Source organism: Podarcis erhardii (assembly GCF_964252035.2).
Source record: "Podarcis erhardii genome assembly, chromosome: 11".
In the NCBI taxonomy this organism is placed as follows: Eukaryota; Metazoa; Chordata; class Lepidosauria; order Squamata; family Lacertidae; genus Podarcis; species Podarcis erhardii.
Genome location: NC_138501.1, coordinates 39,471,066 through 39,495,051, shown reverse-complemented (window position 1 = coordinate 39,495,051; position 23,986 = coordinate 39,471,066). Strand labels below are relative to the sequence as shown.

General features: G+C 44.1%; 1 protein-coding gene across 2 annotated transcripts in view; it reads left to right on the top strand.

Moving 5' to 3' along the window:
• The window catches only part of GHR (growth hormone receptor), a 100,895-nt gene that overhangs the window by 29,250 nt on the left and 47,659 nt on the right, over positions 1-23,986 (top strand). Inside the window, exons 1-2 of one of the 2 annotated variants that reach the window (XM_081881498.1) lie at positions 11,219-11,453; positions 19,741-19,827. In XM_081881498.1, coding sequence (XP_081737624.1) covers positions 19,758-19,827 — 70 coding nt within the window. In that variant the 5' untranslated portion in view covers positions 11,219-11,453; positions 19,741-19,757. Of the gene's footprint in view, positions 1-11,218; positions 11,454-19,740; positions 19,828-23,986 lie in introns of those variants that run through there. The other variant, XM_081881497.1, reaches the window with a different exon arrangement.

Sequence of the window (23,986 nt, the reverse complement as noted above, 5' to 3'; positions counted from 1 at the left end):
AGATGTTGCTGCAGCTTATTTTCTACAAGGGGGGAAAAAACACACATGACTTTCGGTCATTTATGATTGAGCTTTTAAAGGTCAGCTTTTAACTCTCTCCATAGGAGGCCAGCTCATCTCACTGCTCCATTTTTCGTTTGTTGTTGTCTTGGCTGTGTACCTTCAACCAGTTCTGTGTTTTGAACATTTGCAACACAGCCCTGTTCACGCTTACTGAGAAAGAAGATCCTCTCTCTCTCTCTCTCTCTCTCTCTCTCTCTCTCTCTGTGTGTGTGTGTGTGTGTGTGTTTAAGTTATGATATTCACCTTATAGGGCTGTTGTAAGAATTACTGATAAGAAGTTGCTGCAGCACTTGAAAGCACTATACAGTGGTGCCTCGCAAGACGAAATTAATTCGTTCCGCGAGTTGCTTCATCTTGCGATTTTTTCGTCTTGCGGAGCGCGGATTCCCCGGGTATTAACGGCTTTAAGAAAAAGGAAGCAAACCCGCAAGACATTTTCGTCTTGCGAAGCAAGCCCATAGGGAAATTTGTCTTGCGAAGCACCTCAAAAAACAGAAAACTCTTTCGTCTAGCGAGTTTTTTGTCTTGCGAGGCATTCGTCTTGCGGGGCACCACTGTATATAGAAACATAAGAAGAAACTGTCTTTTACCAAGTCAGACCAATTGTCCATCTAGCTCAGTATGGTCTACAGCAGTGTTAGAAATTTGCCAGGCTCATTTTGCAACTGGTAAGGGTCCAATTGCGACCACGTGGAGATCTCTGGATGCTAGGTTGGTGACAGACATCTCCATCTGGCTGGCCCCTTCAGCTTTCTTAAGCAGGTCAGCAGAAGAGCTTATTTATTGCATTTCTGTCCTACCCTTTTCCTGCAAGGAATACATGGTTCACTCTCCTCCTCAGTTAATCCTGACAACGACCCTGTGAGGTGGGTTAAGAGGCTGTGACTGTTCCAAGGTCACCCAGTGAGCTTCAAGATTGAGTGGGGATTCGAACCCTGATCGCCCAGGTCCTAGTTCAACACTCTAACCACCACACCAGCTCCCTAGAGCACTTCTGCTATGGGGCAGCTCTATAAATTAAGTAGGTAGATAAATATGGGGAAAGCAAAATGTCACTTAGAGGAGGATCTGAACTGTTTTCCTTGAAGCTTGAATTTGTTTTATTCTGGATTGTTGTATTTGATGTTTTCATGTGTTGTAAACCGCTGAGATTTAAAATATAAAATGGTATAGAAACAAAACGAATAACGACAACTGCTACTACAGTGGCACTTCAGTTTAAGAACAGGCCTGTTTATGAACGATTCGGTTTTCGAACTCCACAAAACCGGAAGTAGTGTCCCAGTTTGCGAACTTTACCTCAGACTAAGAGTGGAAGTCGAATGGTGGAAGGGCACCGGCGGCGGGAGGCCTCATTATGGAAAGCGCACCTCTGTTTAAGAAAGGTTTTGGTTTAAGAACGGACTTCCAGAACGCATTAAGTTCATAAACCGAGGTACCACTGTACTACTACAAATTTCATTGGAGGGAAATGGCAGCTAGACATTCTGTTCTGGCAACCGTAACCTAGGTTTAAGGGGCCCTGACTGGCTTATATATCTGAGTTCCTAACACTGGTCTACACTGGCTGCCAGTAGCTCTCTGGGTTTTCAGGCTGGGTTTTCTCCCAGGTATATACACAAAGTATCAAATGTGGTGACAGTAATAATAATACAACAAAACAACAACACCGCAAACTGGCTTATAAATATAAAACCAAATTTACTAGAATAGAGATAGACTTGTAACCATTCAAGCAACAAACATACTAAGGTGCCATGTGCAAAACAAAGCCTAGAGATACTGTAAACATGGAGTGGATAAATGTACAACTGTATCTTAACAAGTGACATGGCCATTGTGGCGGCACGGGGTTGCCGTTCTGTGATTGGACTTGCGCTACTTGTTGAACGGTTCATTTATCCAGTCTGTATAACATTTATTGCATGTTCAAAACAAAATAAAAAAATTCCTTCCAGTAGCACCTTAAAGACCAACTGAGTTAGTTCTAGGTATGAGCTTTCGTGTGCATGCACACTTCTTCAGATAGCTCATACCTAGAACTAACTCAGTTGGTCTTTAAGGTGCTACTGGAAGGAATTTTTTTATTTTGTTTTGACCATGGCAGACCAACACGGCTACCTATCTGTAACTGGATTTATTGCATGTGTAATTGTTAAGATACAGTTGTACATTTATCCACTCCATGTTTGCAGTATCTCCAGGCTTTGTTTTGCACATGGCACCTTAGTATGTTTGTTGCTTGAATGGTTACAAGTCTATCTCTATTCTAGTAAATTTGGTTTTATACTTATAAGTCAGTTTGTAGTGTTGTTTTGTTGGGTTTTCTCCCAAGCCGCCTTGGAGAAGCTGAATATGGAACCTGCGACCTTCTGCACGCAAAGCTATGGCCCTTCCTCTAAAATGCAAACATAAATGCTAGGTATTATTTATGCATGGTCTTGTAAAACCCTTTTCTGCATGGTTACCTATTACACAAGCTATTGTCATGCAATCTTATACCTGCAGGAATTCTCTCCTCTGCGCTATCAATGGTGAAGAAGCCCTGCCCTCTACTGTTTTGTCTGCTGAAACTTTGCTGCCGATTAACAATGCAGTCCAATGCTTGCCTGCTCAGAAGTAATCCTGGCTGAAGTCAGTGTGACTTACACCCAGGCAAATGTGCATAGGATTGCAGCTGTAATGTGTTAGCTAACAGTACAGATTTTCGTTTTTGGTGCTTGTTATAAATTCCCACTTTGTCTTGCGTATATTTTGATGTTTGTGCTTGAATAACAAGGAGAATTTGAAGTCATAAACAAAACATTATTTTTAGAAAAGAAAATTGTTAGCAATTATCTTATTTGGCATATTGTGTAATGGCTGTGATGGCAGATCTTGGAATTGTTAAATACTAAATGGTCTATGTAAAGGGGTTGCTGTTGTGGTTGTTGGGTTTTTTTCCCGTAACTGTTGCTTGATTTGTCAATAACCCCCCTGCTGAAACACACATACACTAAACTTGATAATATTTTGCTTGTTTGCAACGTCAAAATTCAAGCTGAGCATTTTGTTCTGAGTTTTTTTATATACGCCAAATTTTGGATTGATTTAATTACAGCTTTCTATTTTGAAATCCATGTATATCTTGAAAAAGCATACCGGTTGCTACTAGTTTGTTATAAATTCTTTATTTGGTTGCAATCTAGGGAAAATAATTCAAAACCTCTGGTCCTCTGGCCTAAATGCAAGGATACTGAGCATTATCATTTACTTGGCTTAGCGTCCAAACATTTGCATAAACAAGGCTACTTTAAGTGTTAAATCTCTTTGGTATTACTTACTGAACATTTTGCATACCACTATAAATTATCTGCAGCACTGTAAAACTGTTATTACTATAAAAATGAAAAAAGGAATGAAGTGTGTATGTATAATGTTCTTTAAACATTCAAAACCTGGTTGTAAAAAAGATATAGCAGATTAACTCACCCTGCCTGAGGAAAGGTGCTTTCTTGAGTTCATTTAGAATGCTGTTCCTTTAATTTCATAATTTAAACAGATGAGGAGAGCAAATAAGTCTACATTGGCAGAGATCTAATGGGCTGTAGATGAGCATCGCTCAGCCTTTAAATTAATGCTTCTTCTGTGTTTACCTTGTGAGATACAGAAAAAGTGTATGCTTAAGAAATACTGAGACCCAGTATTTAAAGTCGGCTCTAGGAGGGAGAGAAGCAGGGGGAGACTCGCTCAAAAGCACTGACTGTCTTGCATGCCAGCGTAATGAAAAGCTGCATTTTCCGTGGCCCAACCACGTTGCCCTGAAACAGATGGTGATGTTTATGGAGACTGAAGCAGGCTCTGGAAGAATTATTCAGAAAAAAATGCTTAGCGCTTCATCCTCAAACCGCTCTCTGAGTTTAATGAGACAACTCAGGTGGCCTCGGTGGCACAGATTGAGTGTCTTCCATCAGCTTTGGCTGGTGCCCCAGCTGTGCCCTTACTTGGACAGAGACAGCCTAACTACTGTTGTCTGTGCTCTGGTAACCTCTAGGTTAGATAACTGCAACACGTAGAGCTGCCTCTGAAGATAGCTCTGAAGATGGTTTGGAAACCTCAGCTAGTACACTGGGGCATGATGGCTTGAGCATATTATACCGATCCTAGGCTGGCTGCATTGGCTGCCAATTAGTTTCCGGGCCCAATTCAAAGTGCTGGTTTTGACCTCTAAAGCCTTAAGCAGCTCAGGACCACAATACCTCAAGAACCACCTTTCCCCATATGAACCTACTCGGACCCTGGGATCATCTTCTGAGGCCCTTCTTCATGTGCCTCCTCTGTGTGAGGTCCACTGAAGAAGAAGAGTTTGGATTTGATATCCCATTTTATCACTACCCAAAGGAGTCTCAAAGCGGCTAACATTCTCCTTTCCCTTCCTCCCTCACAACAAACACTCTGTGAGGTGAGTGGGGCTGAGAGACTTCAGAGAAGTGTGACTGGCCCAAAGTCACCCAGCAGCTGCATGTGGAGGAGCGGAGACGTGAACCTGGTTCCTCAGATTACAAGTCTACCGCTCTTAACCATTACATCACACTGCCTCTATTGTCGAGTCAATAACATCTTACAGAATGCACCCACAATAAATGCTGGTCTAGAGAACCCCTGATACACAAAAGATCAATCCAAATGCCTTACTCAAAGCCATGGGTTGTCCTAGTATGAAGCGATATTAGACATTGCAACTGTCTTGAGCATTGCACGGCATTAAGCATACCAAAGTGATTATATAATCATCTGTGTGTATTTCATGCAGCAGGGAGTGGAGAGAAAAAGCAGAGCCAATTTAATAAAGTTTCTGCGGCGGGAAGCAAATTGAATATTTGCCCTATCAACCCAATCAGTGACGATAGCCTCTGCCAAGCACGACTGTCTTTTTCTGTAGTACAAATGAACCCTAAGCTCAGTGAGTGTAAACCATCTGTGACCATTCAAAGCCTTCTTTCTATAAATAAGATTTTCATGGGACAGCATGAAACCATAACCCTGCAGGCACAAAGCAGATTTGCCTGATTGGCAAGGAATCAACTGCATTTCCTTTTCCTGAAAGGGTAATTTGAGAAGCACAGTGATGGACTCTGGTTTCTTTGATGTGCCATTGGCCCCAAGCAGGAGTTCCTAGACTGGTGGTTTTGGTTTTTGGTTTTGTTTTGTTTTACCAGACATTCCTTTCTCTCCAATAAATGAAACCCAGCAAATATGGATATTCTTCTAGAGATGTGAAGGCTTTTTTCTGTAGGAGGGAACCAAAAACTGGGGGGCAAACAGATTCCCCCCCCCAGGCCTTAACATCTCCATTTTGAAAACCCAAATAGGCCTGTTTTGGACCAATTCATATGATAGAGAAAGAGCCCAGTAGTAGACTATTCCAGGCGTCTTCAAGCTGGATCAAGAATGATCCCTTTGAGAACCATTGATAATCAATGGGGTTAGTACTGAGCTAGATGAACCAAAGGAGAATAAGGCAGCAGGTTGAGGCTGATGGGAATTGTAGTCCAAAACCTCTGGAGGGCACCAGGTTGTGAAGACAAGTCTAGATGGGCCGATGTGCGAACTCAAGGAAGTATGTCCTTTCCTTTCGCCAGTGCAGCAGGGCGGCAGACCACTTGAGGAGTTTGGATTTGATATCCCGCTTTATCACTACCCTTAGGAGTCTCAAAGCGGCTAACAATCTCCTTTCCCTTCTTCCTCCCCCACAACAAACACTCTGTGAGGTGAGTGAGGCTGAGAGACTTCAAAGAAGTGTGACTAGCCCAAGGTCACCCAGCAGCTGCATGTGGAGGAGCGGAGACGCAAACCCGGTTCCCCAGATTACGAGTCTACCGCTCTTAACCACTACACCACACTGGCTCTCTGTCTGTCCACTGACTGTCCACCTGACATGCTTCAGATAACTTTATGACCACTACTCCATAGCAATTGTTGTTATACAATTCCATATAGATGGGTTTATGAAGCATTCCTGTATCCCTCTGCTGTGCTGAAGAAGAATTCCACGAAACAGTGGGTATATCCGGAATCACTGTTCACTACGTCTGTTTGCGGACTACTTCGGCAGCGTTGGAAGTCATAAAACAAAGCTTTACGGCTTGTTTTCACCAGATAGGAATCTGACCCATTGCTTCTTTCAGAGACTTGCATAGTCTACAAAGACTTTCAGAGACTTATAAGACTTTCATTTGGTTCTATGTTTTCAAGAGAATCCATCAAGAGTGCATATTTTGTTACTTTCAGAGATTTATAAGATTTCTTGGTTTTGCAGAGAGTGCATATAATATATTTCATACTGTTCAATGTTCTGTATAGAGTTTATATTGACATTGCATTATTGTACTTGGTCAACGTGTTGCTTTGGATATTACTTGATCCCTCAGAACCTGACATGGGCTTGAGCCAATAATAATAATAATAATAATAATTTATTATTTGTACCCCGCCCATCTGGCTGGGTTTCCCCAGCCACTCTGGGCGGCTTCCAACAGAGATGAAAAATACACTAAAATGTCACATATTAAAACTTCCCTGAACAGGGCTGCCTTCAGATGTTTTCTGAATGTCAGGTAGTTGTCCATCGCCTTGACATCCGATGGGAAGGCATTCCACAGGGCGGGCGCCACCACCGAGAAGGCCCTCTGCCTGGTTCCCTGCAACTTGGCCTCTCGCAGTGAGGGAACCGCCAGAAGGCCCTCGGAGCTGGACCTCAGTGTCCGGGCAGACCGATGGGGGAGGAGACGCTCCTTCAGATATACTGGACTTGAGTTTTTCAAGGAGCAGAGGTCCCTGCCCAGTGCTTGTTAAAAGCAGAGTGGCATCTAAAATAGAATTTGTGAATAAATCTCTTGAAGCCCCTTCTTAAGGGTGTCTCCAGATGATCAGCATTTTGCTGCAGGGATTGAAGCTCATACCAGATTTTTAAGTTTGTGCATTTCAAGTGAATTAAAGCTCTTCCCTTGCTCCAGCACAACAAAAACCCAGACTTTTGCAATGATGGGGAAACGCATCGAAAACTGTGAGATGAGCAAATGATTAGAGGGAAGACCTGTAAACAATTCTGGATGGATGGTTGTTGTGAACGAACCTTCCTCTAAGCAAATCAGGAGAATGCTCAGTAAAGACCATACATAATCTAACCTCTAAATGAGCTTTGTGCAAACAAATCAGAATAAATGCTGAATAAAAGTTTGCCTGTCAGCATTTAAGCTTACCATCCCGTCATTAAACCAAAGTAACAGGGTTTTAAGAGAAAGAGAGGGAGATATGTTTGTATTTTACTGGTTGGTTCCAAGGTTGGCTCTCCAAGGTGCATGCTGCTGTTGAATTTATTAAGAAAATCAATTGTGCCAAGACACCTCACCATCCCTAATCGGTTTACGGTTGCAGAAATTAACTCCTCGGGCAATAAATTAGATCATCACACGCCTGCAAGTTTCCTGGCTGTGAAACATTTATAAAAAATCAATTGACCACTGTGGAATGAAATGAACACTTTTTGTTCTTGTTTTTTTTAAAAGTATAAGATGCAAAGTAGTTTTATTATGTCACCTGCAGTCTTTCCTTTATTTGACTTTGTGTATCTTAATTACATTTACTCCAAGGTAAGATCCCTTGAGTTCATCGGGACTCAACTCCCCCCCCCCAACCAAAAGGAACATAGGGAGCTGTCTTATACTGAGTGATTTAGCACATTGGTCCATCTCACTCTGTATTGCCAACAGTGATGGGCATTGGCAGTCTGTGCTTTCAGACAACGGTTTCTAATAGTCTATCTGGAGACACAGGAGATGGAACATGGACCTTTTGAATGCAAAGCATATTCCTCAAAAAACGATCTGCACATCTGCCAAGTTTGTAACTGCCACTTCCCATCATTCAGCCCAGGAGCAGCCTTAAGGGGGGTTACTCTCTACATGTTGTTTGACTTACATTGTCCCTGACAGTGTGGCAGATGGTCAGGAATGCTGGCAGCAGCTAGAGAGAGGACCAAGTTGTCTACCCAGCTTCAGGCTTTACTGCTGCACACTTTAGATGAGGGCAGAAGACACCAAGCAGTGAGCTGTGACTCTTAATCAGATTCTGGCAGTAACCGGTCATGCCAGATCATTAGTCTGCCTTCTAGCTTAAGATACACATGGCTGGTTGTATGTTACAGAATCACAGAATTGTAGAGTTGGAAGGGACCACAAGGACCATCTAGTCCATGGGTAGGCAAACTAAGGCCTGGGGGCCGGATCCGGCCCAATCGCCTTCTAAATCTGGCCCACGGACAGTCCGGGAATCTGTGTGTTTTTACATGTGTAGAATGTGCCATTATACAGTGGTACCTCGAGTTACATACTCTTCAGGTTACAGACTCCACTAACCCAGAAATAGTACCTCGGGTTAAGAATTTTGCTTCAGGATGAGAACAGAAATCATGCAACAGCAGTGGGAGGCCCCATTAGCTAAAGTGGTGCTTCAGGTTAAGAACAGTTTCAGGTTAGGAATGGACCTCCAGAACGAATTAAGTACTTAACCCGAGGTACCACTGTATTTAAAATGTATCTCTGGGTTATTTGTGGGGCCTGCCTGGTGTTTTTACATGAGTAGAATGTGTGCTTTTATTTAAAATGCATCTCTGGGTTATTTGTGGGGCATAGGAATTCGTTCATCTCCCCCCCCAAAAAAAAGTATAGTCTGGCCCCCCACAAGGTCTGAGGGTCAGTGGACCGGCCCCCTACGGAAAAAGTTTCCTGACCCCTGATCTAGTCCAACCCCCTGCAATACAGGAATCTTTTTGGCCAACGTGAGGCTCAAACCCACAACCCTGAGATTTAGCATCTCATGCTCTACCAAACTGAGTTGCTGGCCCACTATTTTGGCAGAGTTTTCCCCGCCCTGCCTTTTGCTCTGCCTTTTGACTGTTGCTGAATGTTTGAAGATTCTGGACAGATTAAAATAAAGTACTTCTTCACACAGCTCATAGTTAAACTATGGAACTCCCTCCTGCAGGACGCAGTGATGGGGACACCAACTTGAATGGCCTTAAAATAGGATTGGACAAATTCATGGAGGATAAAGCTACCAATGGCCACTAGCCGTGATTGTTATGCTCTGGCTTCATGATTGGAGGCAGTAAATGCTTCTGAATACCAGATGCTCGGAAGCACAAGAGGTATTCTGCTTCAGTGTTTCCCATCTGGGTGGTCACTGTGAGAACAAGGTGCTGGTCCGGCAGGCTCTGCTTACATTTTTTGTGACTGCAAGTGGCACGCAGGTTCTACAGGGTGCAAAACCGGTGGTGGCAAAATGAGTCAGAAATCCTTACTCCGGGATCTGATCCAGCGCGGTAGTTCTCATGCTCTTACGGCCTCTGTCTGCAGCCGAGCCAGGATTTGTTCAACGCAATCTATTCACCAGACTCTGCTGGCTCGCTGGTTTGCAGACATCCAGGGGCCTGTTAATCAGTGCATTCATTAAGCTGCACTTAATTGCCCGGCAAAGATGCATCCTGTTCTACACAGAACATAGTAGCTCTTTCTGTTTACATGGAAATTGAAAGGATGCATTAATTTGGGGGTTGTGAAATAGTCAGAGACCATTCTTTAAAACAAAATAAGAAATGTAAGAGTATAAGAAGAGCCTGCTGGATCAGGCCAGCGGCCCATCTACTGTGGCAGGGAGTTCCATAGCTTAATTATGTGCTGGGTACTTTTTTTATTCATCCTGAATCTTCCAAACATTCAGATTTCATTGGATGTACAGTACACAAATTCTAGCATTATAAGTGAGGGAGAAGAAGTTTTCCCTGTCCATTTTCTTCATCCCATGCATGGTACTTTCCTTTTCTCTAAACTAAAAAGTCCCAAGTAGTGCAAGCTTTCCTCAAAGGGGAGTCGCTCCTTACTGTTGATCATTTTCGCTGCTCTTTTCTACAGCAATGTGTATTTATTAGTAAAGCAAAACACAGGAACTGGGAAGCTCTTAAAACGGGATTGTTATAAATCTAGTGTCGGCAATTATGCTGAAAAAGCTGCTCCGTTTTTTGGCAAAGTTTTCATTTGTTTACTAACAGTATTTCTATGCCATCTTCGTACAGTGGTACCTCGGGTTACATACGCTTCAGGTTAAATACGCTTCAGGTTACAGACTCTGCTAACCCAGAAATAGTGCTTCAGGTTAAGAACTTTGCTTCAGGATAAGAACAGAAATCGGGCTCCGGCGGCATGGCGGCAGCAGGAGGCCCCATTAGCTAACGTGGTGCTTCAGGTTAAGAACAGTTTCAGGTTAAGAACGGACCTCCAGAACAAATTAAGCACTTAACCTGAGACACCACTGTAGTTTTCCCAGACCCTGGTAAGCAAGCCCTCCGCCTCGCAGGATGGCAATTCAGGGGGTTCCTGACTTTGCACAATTTTCACCTTTGTGCGTGGACCCCCAGAACCGAACCCTCACAAAAGTGGTGGGCCTACTGTACACCTTTAATTGTTCAGTGCATGCAAGCCTGGCTTGGCTCTTCGAGGGCTTGTAAGGCATTCCAGCTAAACAGGTCTGGGCGCCTTTAACACTTTCAGCTACTTCAGATCATGCTCTGCACCTCTTCTTCACCCACTCAAATTGTGATTCCCTAGAGTGGTTGCTGACAACACACAATATGTAAAGCAGGAGGTCCCTGTGAGTCTGAGGAAGAGGCCACTGAGGAGTTTAATAGTATATAATTGGGGGGACGGAACAGATATAGAAAAGGCAACCTGTACATTAAGAAATGCGGCTTTTCACTTGAGGCCTTTGTGTGTGTGGCTCAGCTGAAAGGAGAAATGGTCTCGTTGTTGCCCGTATCATCTCATCCTCTGAAGAAGTATTTGATAGCTCCTCCGTGGTGTGTTTCCTTATTGGGTTTCGCAAAAGCTACCTAGCTCCATCGCAGCAGCTTCTGGTAGTGACAGAATGTTATCAGATCATGTGAGGTTCAGCTGGGGCTGTTATTGAAGCTGACATCTGCAGTGCCTGGTTCTTCCTGGAAAGCGAGGCTCTGATTGCAGGCTGTGTTCAATAAACTACGTACTTGAAAGGTCATTCAAGTGGCAGGGTGAGAATTTCTTGCTTCACAGAAACTGTCGCTGTTGCGTGCGCCCATTTCAGTGGCCCTCCTGTAGGTGGCAAGGATTCCTTATGGTCCTTATTTGTATTGGAGGCGGCTCCCTGTCCCGCTTGAGACTCGCTGGAGAACAACAGAGAGTGCAAAAGAAAACAAGAATTCCCTTGCTGGCTTGGAGCAAAGTTCCGTCACATCCAGAATTCCAGGCTTGGGTTTTGTTTTGGTTTTTTGAAGCAGCCAAGCTGATGCTTCTGGGCACATTTGCAAGCTGGACATTAAGGTGAGAGCTGCCTGGTGTTTGTCTCCAGTATCTAGTACTCAAGAGGTAAACTGCTTCTGACTATGGAGGTTCATTTATCTATCATACCAAATAGCCTCTAAGAGATCTATCACCCCTTTGAATTCGTTGAATCCTTTTTTTTAAGCCATCGTAGAATAAGTAAAGGGTAAAGGGACCCCTGACCATTAGGTCCAGTTGTGACCGACTCTGGGGTTGTGGCGCTCATCTCGCTGTATTGGCCGAGGGAGCCGGCATACAGCTTCTGGGTCATGTGGCCAGCATGACTAAGCCGCTTCTGGCGAACCAGAGCAGCACACGGAAACGCCGTTTACCTTCCCGCCGGAGGGAAGGTAAACTTGCTACGTGCTTTCGAACTGCTAGGTTGGCAGGAGCAGGGACCGAGCAACAGGAGCTCACCCCGTCACGGGGATTCGAACCGCCAACCTTCTGATCAGCAAGTCCTAGGTTCTGTGGTTTAACCCACAGCGCCACCCGTGTCCCTGATCATCATAGAATAGACCCATAGAATTGTAGAATTAGAAGGGACCCTGTAGGGTTGTTTAGTGCCGCTTCCAAAATGGGGCTCGAACCCACAGCCCTGAGATTAAGAGTCTCGTGCTCTACTGACTGAGCTATTCCAACAACCCATCAAAAAAAAACCATTTAAAAAGCTCTTTGGAGATTCCTTAAGATACTTGTGTGCAGAAATAAGACATAGAAGTTTCATAGAGTTGGAAGGGATCCCGAGGGTCATCTAGTCCAACCCCCTGCAATGCAGGAATTGTCTGCCCAATGTGGGCAAATGCTTCTGGATTGGTTAAACACCACCTGACTTGCTTGGTCATCAGCTGTAGTGCACAAGATCACTCATGTAAAAAAGAGAGAGAGAGAGAGAGAGAGAAAGAAAGAAAGAAAAGGGACTGCAGTTGACTATCAAGGGTAATTAGTAAGTAATCCAGTGATTAAGAGTGATATAGATGGGGGCAGAGTTGTCATATATCTCAGTATCAACACTAGGCGTATGGGGTTTGGCCAGCTCCCAAAATCTATGAATAGAATCTATAAATAGAAGGAAAAAGCAACAGAACACTTAGCTCTCATCCAGAACTAATGAAAGTCTTCTCTTTCTCCATGCCCAGTCTTTCATCTGAAATTGCATTGTGTGAACGACTGAATGCTTTGTCAGGAGGGGGAAATCGATGTGAACCACTTACTAGTAGGAGCAGTTCTGGCTTGTGGAATAGAAGTGTCACTGGGCATGAGAAGACCCTGTTCCCACCTGAACTGGTGTTTGGCAAACCTCAAGCCTGATGATGCCCCCTTTTTGTATCCTGTTTTGTTTACAGTCCTGTCAGCACTAACCAATGGAGTTTGCTGATTTAGCGTTTAAAATACCCTATGAGGTATGAGCAACCCTATGTAGAAGACACATGCAATGTCCACTACATACAGAAGGAAGAAATCAATTTATAAAACCTCTGTTCATGAAGGAAATCAATTTAACCAAAGCTGGGAGAGGTTGAAATGGCTGCTGAGCGATGCCGATGACTTTGTAACTTAGAAAATAGCTCTCCATGCCTTGGCAGCTAGGAAATTAGGGCAAAAGAACTGGCGGTAAATTGCAAAGGGGATTTGTGGATTTAATTTGTACATTTTATATGAGATCTGCCTTTTATTCTATGCAACGAAGAATATTAGTAGATCTGGATGTGGTTTTACAGTATATTTAGTGACTGTTGAATGTATTAGATGTTTTAGGCTACTGCAGTAAAAGTTTATGATGATGTAGAGTTATTTAATTGTAAAGGACCAAAGGCGTGCCTCATCCTTATCTCTGCCTGAAGACAGAACTACTCACTCATCAGTGTTCACTAGGGATGGGCAATTGGTCACCATAGCATCTGATGTGAAGGACCCATGCGCTCCCACAAGAGGCAAAGAGGTTCTTTAGAAATGCCCCAGTAGGAACAGCCATTGATGTTCCCTGCCAGAGAATATTCTCCCCTCCTCCTGCAGCTCTGCTGCTCCTCCTGTGTGAGAGCCAAGAGACAACCAAAAGGCAGGCAAAGAAGAAATTCTGGTGGACCTCTAGTTATGGTTCATATTGCGGGAGGAAAGGTCTTGAAGAGAGCTAACCCTGGGCTTTAACTAGTGCAGGAGTGAGTCAGTGTGCAAAACCAAGGTTGTTGAGCCTTCAGCCTTTGCTCAAGGCCAAACAGGACCCTGCCAGAAAGGGGGGGGGGGAGTACTGACTGGTTGATTGGCAAGCAATGGCAGCAACTAGGAGGGGCCTGGCAGGATCATTCTTGGGTGGGCAGCTCTCTCTCCCAAGATGGTCCTAGCGCTGTTTTGAGTGAGAAGGAAAAGAGGGCCTGCAGCAAAGAGGAACCCGGAGCCAAACCTTCAGCTGCGGCACTAACTCTGTACCATAGCTGTCAACGTTTCCCTTTTTTAAAAGGGAAATTCCCTTATTCTGAATAGGATTCCTCGCAAGAAAAGGGAAAAGTTGACAACTATGCTCTGTACCCTCATGGGGGGCTTTTGCCTGGCTGGAATGTGTCCTTGAAGATACAAGTCTCATCCATTGCTCCACCCACTTTTGTCTCTGGTCCTGCCCACCACAAATGGCACCTGGAAGCCTTCTCCATAAAGGAAGGTGGCTCTCTGGGATGATGGTGGTGGTGGTGGTGGTGGTGGTGGTGATCCTCATCCTTGCCTCATATGGACAAAGCATTTCCAGTAGGCTCCACTCCAGCTTTTGCCTGGGCACTGGCATTTTCATTTCTTTATTTCGGGGGTTGGCAGCCCTGCACCGAGATTGTGCGTCTTAAGTGAGACTTCAAGCTTTGCTTCTTTGGGCTTTAGCTGTGCCCCTGGCTGGAGTCCAGCCCAGGCACGGCGCCAGTCCCAGGCACAGCTGAGTGCTTTGGCCCAGCCAGTACTCAGACACGCCTAGGGTGTAAATAAACCCTTTCCCTGACAGGCCCAAGGATCTCTGCAGCCTCTCCCGGAGAAAAATAATAATATTCTGGAGCCCATTCCTTGTTTTATTATGTAGATCCTTTTAACACGCAGGCCAATTTTCCCTTTTAAAAATGAGCCTTTCCTAAAACGGAGGTAGCATAAAATACAGTGCGCTGGCCAAATACAAAAAAGGACCAGGGTTCCTACACCTTTAAACAGAATTGCAAACCAGAAAAAGTACCAGATGGGTCAGGCAAAGAAAAGAAGATGGGTGTTGTTTTAAAATCAAAACAATGACTTGTGTGGCTTATTCCAAGGATTCTACCAATTCCCTAGTGAGGTACAAGGAACTGTTAAGCTTTCAAGAAGTGTAGCACAGTGCCTCAAGTTGCTTCCAGACAACCTGTTTATTGAGCATTTATCCTGATTTGTTTGCAGAGAGGTCGATCAATTAATCACATGCCTGGAGACACACATGTCTCAAGACGATGTACGCAATGCAATAAAAACAGCATGGAAAATAGCAACAGATACATTTTAAAACTGTACAAAGTAGACACCCCTGGCAGAGACCCCTGCGTCCAGCTGGGAAGTCGGGTCAAAAAAAATGTCCTCAATTGTTTGTTTGAGAGCCTGTCGTATCTCGACAGGAATGTTGTTCCACAGTACAGGGAAAGCCACACTTTAAAAGCCCAGCTCCAAGTTACTGTGGTTTGACAGTGTTGTACCAAGCAAATGTTAATCAACACTTTCCAGTGCATTTCTTCCTCACTTTTCTTAGTGCAGAAAATCCAATTTTGGGGGTGAGGGTGAGGAGAGAGATTGGGTTTGTTGCAGAAGAACACTAAATCAGCTGTAATTGCACCACCCGAATTTGCTTGTAGGCGATTGAGTCCCGTCCAAAAATGGCAACGGTCTAGAAGCACCCTAGAATGGAACTTCATGTTGTCTTGGCAGACCCAGGTCTGCTGAGATCACGAATGTGTGGCTGTCGGTAGGGGGCCATTGTAGAAGAAAGTTTGTGAGCAGGAAGGAATGAGTGCTTAACGCCTGCTGATTCTAAAAATTCCTCCAAAGGCTGTTCATCGTCCTGGCCAGGCTTACCTCTGGAATTAGAGTCCAGCTTGGTAGTGCTGTGCTATGAGCTTTCTGCAGATTGGGGGGGGCATCATGATGTTAGGTGACCTAAGCATCTGGCTGGCCGTCTTTCAGTCTGCTCAAAAAAGGGGTCATCCTATTTATAATGCAGCGAGGTTGGTGCCACTGTTCTTTGAAACGGTATCATGAGAGGCATCCCATAGATTCTCTAAAAATAACAGTGTGATTGGCTTGCTAATGTACTGATCTTTGCCACTCGAGTAATCTCAAATTTGCCCCCTTTCTGCCTCACCGAATAAAAAGAGCACTTTCGCTGCAACTGCAGCCGCTGAAACTCAGGAGATATCTTGCACTACATTCCTGAGCGTGTGGACTGACTCAGAAGTAAGTTCTACCGAGTTCTGTTGGGATTGCTCCCAATAGAACTGCAGCCTTAATTTATTTTTATTTTTCCTAAAGTTATGTTCAGCAGAACCCATTTGATAATTCAGAAGCTATTATGGATAGTTTGTAGGGAACACCATAAAAGTCACCCATTGCATTAAGACTCGCATCTCCTCCAAACAACCTGCTTATTGCGCATTCCTCTGCTTGCACAGAACTTATGCGGAGGTTGGATTATAGTTGGTCTTCGCTGATTATTTGTTCCAATTTGTTTGCGGGGAGGTCATACCACAATAGGCATTCCTCCTGATTTGCTTGTGGAGTGTTCATCGGCTCACCCCACACTTTCAGTGCATTTCCCCATCTCTCTCCTAACTGGAAAAAGTCGATTTCTTTTCTTTTCAAGTGGATTTGTTGCATTAGGGCAACAGAGCCCTTTAATCTGCTTCAACTGTGCAAACTTAACTTTCCTGGCATGTGCTTGAATCTTTCCCACTAAATACTGATGATCTGGAAGCACCCTTAAAATCCAGTGTTCCAGCACTGCAAACTATACCTGTTAAAATTGCCTTTTTTACATAGCTTTTAAAGATGCATGAGCCTTGACCTCTTTTTCACATGATCAACCTAGGGAGAGCCTGGATCAGAATTGGGGGGAGGGAGGTTTTATTTAACCGTTTGTCCTCATGCTGCAACAGGGGTGGCGAGGGCAAAATAGGACTGGGCACCTTAATAAAAACATAGAATTGCAGAGTTAGAAGGGATCCTGAGGGACATCTAGTCCAACCCGCCCCCTGCAATTTAGGAACCTGCCCACAGCCATCCCTGGATGGGCTCAAACCACCAACCTTCTGGTTAACAGCCAGATGCGCTGACCCTTTGTGCCACTGGAGGAAACTGCACCTTGGATAGTTGTTCAGAATAGGTAATTTCAGCAGGTGTAGCTTATGTGGCAAGTATACCACCCTACAAAGGCATAGGACAAAAGAGGTGGAGGGGCACAGAAATTTCCACCCAGAAATGTCCTGTTTCATCACATGATCTTCTGTCTTTCCTATAAAAAAGTTAATTAAAATAGTTATTCCAGTTATTGCATTATTATTATTATTATTATGCATGCCTTGAATCTGATGAGTAAGTAGCATTTCCACAGCACTGTGTAGCTACAACGGGCCCGATCCGATCGCCATCTGCATTCATCCTACCCCTTCTTACTTGCATTGCTCTGTTTTCTACTGCCAACACACTTTCTTATTGAAGACTTGTGTGTCTCTAAATGTGCACATGAGACTCCAGCTCAGCACTGAGGCTCCTCAGGGCACCGTTTATATTGTGCCCACTTTCAATACTGCTTGTGCCTGCAAAAGCTTGGGGGCAGGCATGTTGCTTTGTTGCTAATCCTGGAATTTTGCATACCACAAATATTTGAGGGTGTGGGTTTTTGGTCCTGTGTTAGTTGCACTATAAAGCAAGAACACCGCTTCAGATGGCTATAATGCTTAAAGTTGGGGAAAGCATTGCAGAACAACTCATAGATGTGTGGATGATGTATGGATGGTCTGGTATCAATCCACTATTACTGTGTTAAAGACATCTTGCAGAACATACCACAAACCCCCACTGCCACTGTTTTGGAGGGGTCCATTTATCATCCATTTGTTCTGTTTTAATGCACCATGAAGCAGGTTCCTTAGTCCATCGGTAACTATAAACCTCCCTTCATGTTCCTTTGTCTCATCCTTGCTTTGCTCTCAAAACATATGCATGTATAAAGGCTATGCAGAAATGTGTCCCTATGATGAGATTCTTGACAAACTGCATTTGCTTTTTAAAAAGGAATCTTTGTATGTTTGAGGAGGAAAGAGAGATGACTTGCAGCACATTCCTAATGGCCAAGCCATGCTTTGGCTATGCTGTTGAAATGGACCAGCTTTTCCTAACCTGGTGCCCTCCAGATATTATGGACTACAACTTCCCATCAGCTGCAGCCAGCATAGTCAGCGCTCAAGGGATGATGGGACTTGTAGTTCAGCCACATCTGGAAGCCACCAGGGTAGGTAAGGCTAAATTGGGTCAGTATGTACTCCTCGTTTTAGAAGTTATCCATTATGTGACCATAATCGCTGTCTAAAAGCTAGCCAGGAATTCAGTATATGCAGCAAGGTCCAGAACAATTTGATTTTGAATGCAAAAAAAGAACAGGAAAAAAGTTTTGTCCATCTGTTTTAAGCATAGCGGAGCTTGATCTAATGAGGAGAATTCTGACATTGCTGGCATTTAGCCACTTACCATTGGCCTCTGCTGTCAGCTGTGGGAGGAATAGCTGTGAGGCCTGAGGGCTTTTGCAACTGTGGAAGTTTGTGGAGGGATTTAATTCCTTCCAGCTGGCGAAGAGTTCTGTCTCGTTTCCATTAGGCAAGGGAAAGCCTTCAAAATCGGTCCCATTATGTGGAAATCTGTGTGCATTTCATTTTTCAAGGGCAATAACTAAGATGCGCTTTCTTCTATTTTCTTTTTTGCTGTTGCAAGTCTTGCCATGAGTTGTTTGGGGAGAATGCATAAATATATTTGCAAAGGACATCACAAAAGTCTTTTCCCTAGGGGAAAAAAGTGCAAAATGATATAAGTTCTTAGCTCTTCCTTTACTCTATATAATAATGGATACCCACAAACATTATTCATGACTTTGTTTGGAATAGCTTATGACTTTATGCTCATTCTCATACAAATTGTCAATTTCACTGTACTTTCTGGATCGACGGTTGCCATGCATTGTCCATGTGACTGCCCTTGAAGGCAATTTGGAAGCTTCAGCTAATGCAGACCATAGCTGCCAAAACAGTAAAGCCAGATAGGATCACATAATACTGATTCTGAAAGATCTAGCTTGACTGCCCATTCAGCTCCCAAGCCCAATTCAAGGTGGTGGAACTTAAATGGGTTGGGACCAAAATACCTGAAAGACTGCCTCTCCCTATCCTAATCTGCCTGTGTCTTAAGAGCTTCAGGGAAGGTTTTTCTCCAAGTCTCATTGCCATGAGGAGTTTCTTAAATGGCAAGGAGGGACAGAGCCTTCTCTGCAGTGTCACCCCATCTGTGGAAAGCTCTGCAAAGGGACTGTAACGGTTGCATTCACCTTATTTTTATATGGTTCTTTGCTGACCTTTTTTCACGGGCATTATATTCCGTTTTAATGTTGTTGTTTATTATTACTATGTTGTACACTAAGTGATTTTTTAAAAATAAAGTATTACGTGGTTTATAAATGCTTATAAATAAATAAATTGTAAGATGAATTAAAACATTGCTAAAGTCCATTGATTTCACCAGGAAATGCTGGGTGTTCTCTCTGAAACCAGCAGGACATAAAAGTGTTTAATTTTTGCTGGATCATGTCCACTCTATTCTTATTCTCTGAAATTGTCTAGACTGACGCCATATATCTGTAATGGTTTAATACTCCCCTCCCACCCCTTGCCAGGAAACAATAGTTATATGGGTAGGTCAGATGGATCGCTAATGGAATTGGGTCCATCTTCACCCAGCTACAATCCCTGGACTTCTTTGTTGATGGTTATACCATTACTAAACTGATATAGCTCATGGAAATTGTTCATTGCCTGCAGTAATTCCTGGCCCAGTAGCCTCCCTCCAAGAGTGGGATTTACGGTCTTGTACAGTGTATAATAGGCAGTAATATTTTACAAGGCAATAACGTTTATTATAATCTCCTCCTCAACTCCATCCAGCCACCCAATAAACTAGGAGACGGGTGAAACAGAATTTTACATCTTACAAGTGGTTAATGTAATGAGCTTGACATTATTGTCTCTTTTCACAGTTGTGGAATCCAGAGGCATGGATCTTCGTCTCTTGCTTTTTATTCTGTCACTGGTGTCTGCAAGCGATTCCTCCTCCACGGACAAGGGTGAGTGTTGGTGAAGAAAAGCTTTTGATGCACTGTTGCTGAGCTCTGTGTGATGTACTTGACACTAGATACTTGCTCACCATAGTTTTCATGCTAGGGCTACTGTTTTTACCTTGCTTGGTTCAATGATTTAACACTGAACCGTACATCAGAGAGCACTTCTCCTCATATGAACCTGAACTTATTGGTTGAGGTCATCATCAAGGGACACGGCCAGTGTCCCCTAGAGGACAGGAATTGGAAACCATCTGCAACTGAGGATTAGGCCTTTTCAGTTGTGACTCCAGGGTTACGGACTGACCTTAAAGATTGTGTACTTCCCTGTCTGTCTTTTAAGTGATATTGTAAAGCTCACTTATCGGTAAAGCCTGGTGGCATTAAGACCTACTAGTTGTTTTGTTTTCATTTTTGTGCTTTTCATTTTAAGAGCTAAGGTGATGTTTCTGGTAATGATAGCATTGTTGCCTGTATATACTGTATTAAGTTCTGATATATTGTGAGGGGCCTGCCTTATCCTCTAATCCTCTCAGACTTTTCCCTAACCAAAAGCTTCTTTTCAGCACAGGAATTCTTTCTTCTTTTAATGGGTAGCCAGACTGCAAAAGGGGGAGTTATAGGGGGGAAATGGGCAGTTCAAAAATTCAAGTCATGGTGATGTAATACGTGATAACATTGTGAAAAGTGCTTCCCTGCAGACTCCATTGCTACCCTCCACAGAGTAGTACAATTTGAGTATACATTTTACAAACAGTAGCTGTGGAGATGCGTTAAATACATGTATCTGTGTGTGACATTTAGTTGGGACTTTGGTTGACTAAAATGGAATATATTTGTGGAATAGGTAACTTTCTTCCTTACAGTTCCTAGATTCAGAGTTTTTGGGCAAAATTGGGGCCATGATCTCCTAGGAACTATTTCCAGAGGGGTAGCCATATTGTAGTGCTATCATAAGTAAGTTCCACTGTTTCGAGCGGAACTTACTTTTGAGTAAACACATTGAGGATTACCTGAGAGTGAGTGGGACATACTTTTGATCAAGACTTCTCTCTTAGTGCTTCTTTCGTAAAACACGTTGCTCCTCCCAAATAATCCTGGGAAACGTATTTTACCCGTTCTAGAGCTACAATTCCCAGCACCCTTAACAAACTGTAGCGCCCAGAAATTCATTGGGAGTGGTAGGGGCGAACAAAGGGGGGGGCAGAGGGGGTGGCTCTCCCTGGGTGCCACTCTGGGGTGGTGGTGTGTGTGACAAGATGGCCCCTGCCTCTCCCCAGCTGTAGAGCGGCCGAGGGCACGCGCAGTCCGTTCAAGATCCTCGAGAGCCTAAGAGGTTTGGGGGATTAGGAAAAACAGATAAATAATTTTTGTCCAAGGGAGGTACAATCCTGAAAGTGCTCGATGCTGAGAGGTCTGGAGAGGGGAGTATTAGGTGGAGTTATTTGTGTACAACTAACTAGAATGGGTTTCCGCATATCGAGTTGCCCGAAAGAGTACTTGTGTCTTGTCTGATTTATAAAGCTGCATGCTAATTTTTGTTTTTTAACGTGGGGGCTGTGTTTGCCAGGCAGCTGGAATGCCTCTCGACTGCCAAAACTGCGGAGAGGCCTCTTAGATGTGGAACCAAGCAAAGGAGCGCAGTCTATTTGTTCCAGTATGCTGCACTGAAAGAAAGATATTTTCCGGCCTGTCTTGCATGGGACATTTTTAAAGCTATTCTTAACAGTGTTCACATGTGTTTTAAGAATGGATGAACAGTACTCTTCAGATCGCTTAATGTTCCTTGGGGGCTAAAAAGGCTGGGGGGGGGGGGAACGACCCCTTTTATCAACCTTCACAGGAATTTGCCCAAGCCAAGGAGCTGTAGGGAATCTTTTGCTACTGTTGTTAGCATAGCTGTGGTTTTTAATGGGCACTAAAAAGAAATGGGCATTGCACCTTTTCGTTTCCCTCCTTCTGTTGCAAATAGTAAAATTCGAGTTGTTCGCAAGGAAAGAAAGTGCTGGAATGTGCCACACATTTGCTCCAGATTCAGAGCCATATTCTGTGACCTTGGGGTGTTGGGGGTGGGAACAAACCTGAACTCTACTAAGATATTTATCTGAACCATTCTCAACTCTGTGTCACATTTATGCAATAGATAAGAGGCCAGCCTGAAGCCAAAGTGCTACAAGAAGCACAGGCAATGGGCGGCCAAGACAAAAGCAAAACCTGGAATACTGTGTCCAGTTCTGGATGCCACAATTTAAAAAGGATATTGACAAGCTTGAGGGCAAAGGAGGGCAACCAAGAAGATCAAGGGTCTGGAAACTAAGCCCTATGAGGAACAATTGAAGGAGCTGGGTTATGTTTAGCCTGGAAAAGAGGAGACTTGAGAAGAGATATGATAGCCATCTTCAAAACTTAAGAGCTGTCACATGGAGGATGGAATAAGGTTGTTTTCTTCTGCTTTGGAGGGTAGGTCTTGAACCAATGGCTTCAAGTTACAAGAAAGGAGATTCCGACTAAAGATCAGGAGGAACTTTCTGACAATAAGAGCTGATTGACAGTGGAACAGACTCCCTTGGGAGGTTGTGCTCTCCTTCATGGGAGGTTTTTAAGCAGAAATTGGATGGCCATCTGTCATGGGTGCTTTAGCTGAGATTCCTGCATTACAGGACAGTTGGATCAGATGACCCTCAAGGTCTATGGGAAAGCCCATAGTACAGAGGTAGAGGGGCCACTTTGCATGCCGGAGGTCTCAAGTTCATTCCCCAGCATCTTCCCATTTTGTTGCTTGAGGTGAAATGGGATGCTCCACCATGCCACCGCCTCCCCCCTCTCCCTGCTAAAGCATCATGTGCCTGTGTTGCGTGGTGGCGACTTCTGGCAAGATCTTGCTGAAATCTCATGAGCCCTGATTTCTTCCTTCACATGATGATAAGATTCGGAGCATCTGAAAAGGGATTTTGCCTGAACTTAATCAGCTTATCTGGTTTGTATAAGAAACCAGTATGGTATCAGCTGAGGGTTAGAAGCCTACAGAGTGATTTCGTGTAGGTTTCAGAGGGGGAATCCCAGAGGGAAACGGGGGGGGGGGGGACGGACCAAAATTGAAAGAGTCAGAGGTAGGCTTCCATAAGGGAGCAGGTCAAACATCTATCAAGAGTGAACTGTCAAGGTGACCAGTTGGGCAGAGGCGGAGAGATAGCTTGAAAGAAAAAGCGGTGACAAAATGGAGAGGAAAATGAGAGGCAGTAACCCTGCTCTCGACAAAATAAGGTTTTCTGTTCCTGCATTTAAGGCAGGGGAAATAAGAGCTTGGGAATGAGTCCCAGCTCATGGAACTATATGCAAGCAAGGATAGGCGCTTTTGAAACATGATCTCTTGTCAGTGGAAGAAGCTGGACACATCTTCTTTTGTTTTGCTTCTGTAATAAACTTTGGTCCATTTAAAACCTCTGTTGCGCTGCCCTTAGGAGAGTAATAATTCATCACTCTGGAGGAGAAATGTTTTGCAAGAGCGCATGATAAAGGGAAGAGCACATGATAAAGGAAAACAAAGCAGCATTTGGACAAGATGATCCTTGCAAAAAAAAAAAATGCTTTTGGTGTGCTACATCTCCACAAATCATTATCTGCTGTAGGTTTCCTCCCCTCCTACTGCAAACCTGGCTTTGCTGCCATAACAATCTATCTCTTAGATTTGTGATGAAACGATGCAGCTGCCTTAAAGGCTCAGTGGTAGAGCACGTGATTTGCAGGCTCTAGACTCCCCAAGTTCAATCACTGGCGTCTCCAGGTAGCACTGGGCAAAAGGCCTTGTCTGAAAGTCTGGAGAGCTGCTGTCTAGTCAGTGGAAACAATACTGAGCTTGGTATGCCAGTGTTCTGACTTGGTGCAAGACAGCTTCTCTTTGCTGTTGTGTTTCTCAGCGCTAGCTGTTCGAAGACAAGTCAGGACTTGACAACTAGCCATGCTGTGCCTCCACAATTGGAGGCAGTAATGTTTCTGAACACCAGTTGTTGGAAACCACAGGAGGGGATAAGTGTTCTTCTGACCGAGTCCTGCTTGCAGGCTTCCCACAGGTTTCTAGTTGGGCACAGTGAGCACAGAATGCTGGCCTAGAGGGGCCACTGTCTTGATCCATCAGGCTTTTAGGTTCTCGTGGCTTCCTTCTCCT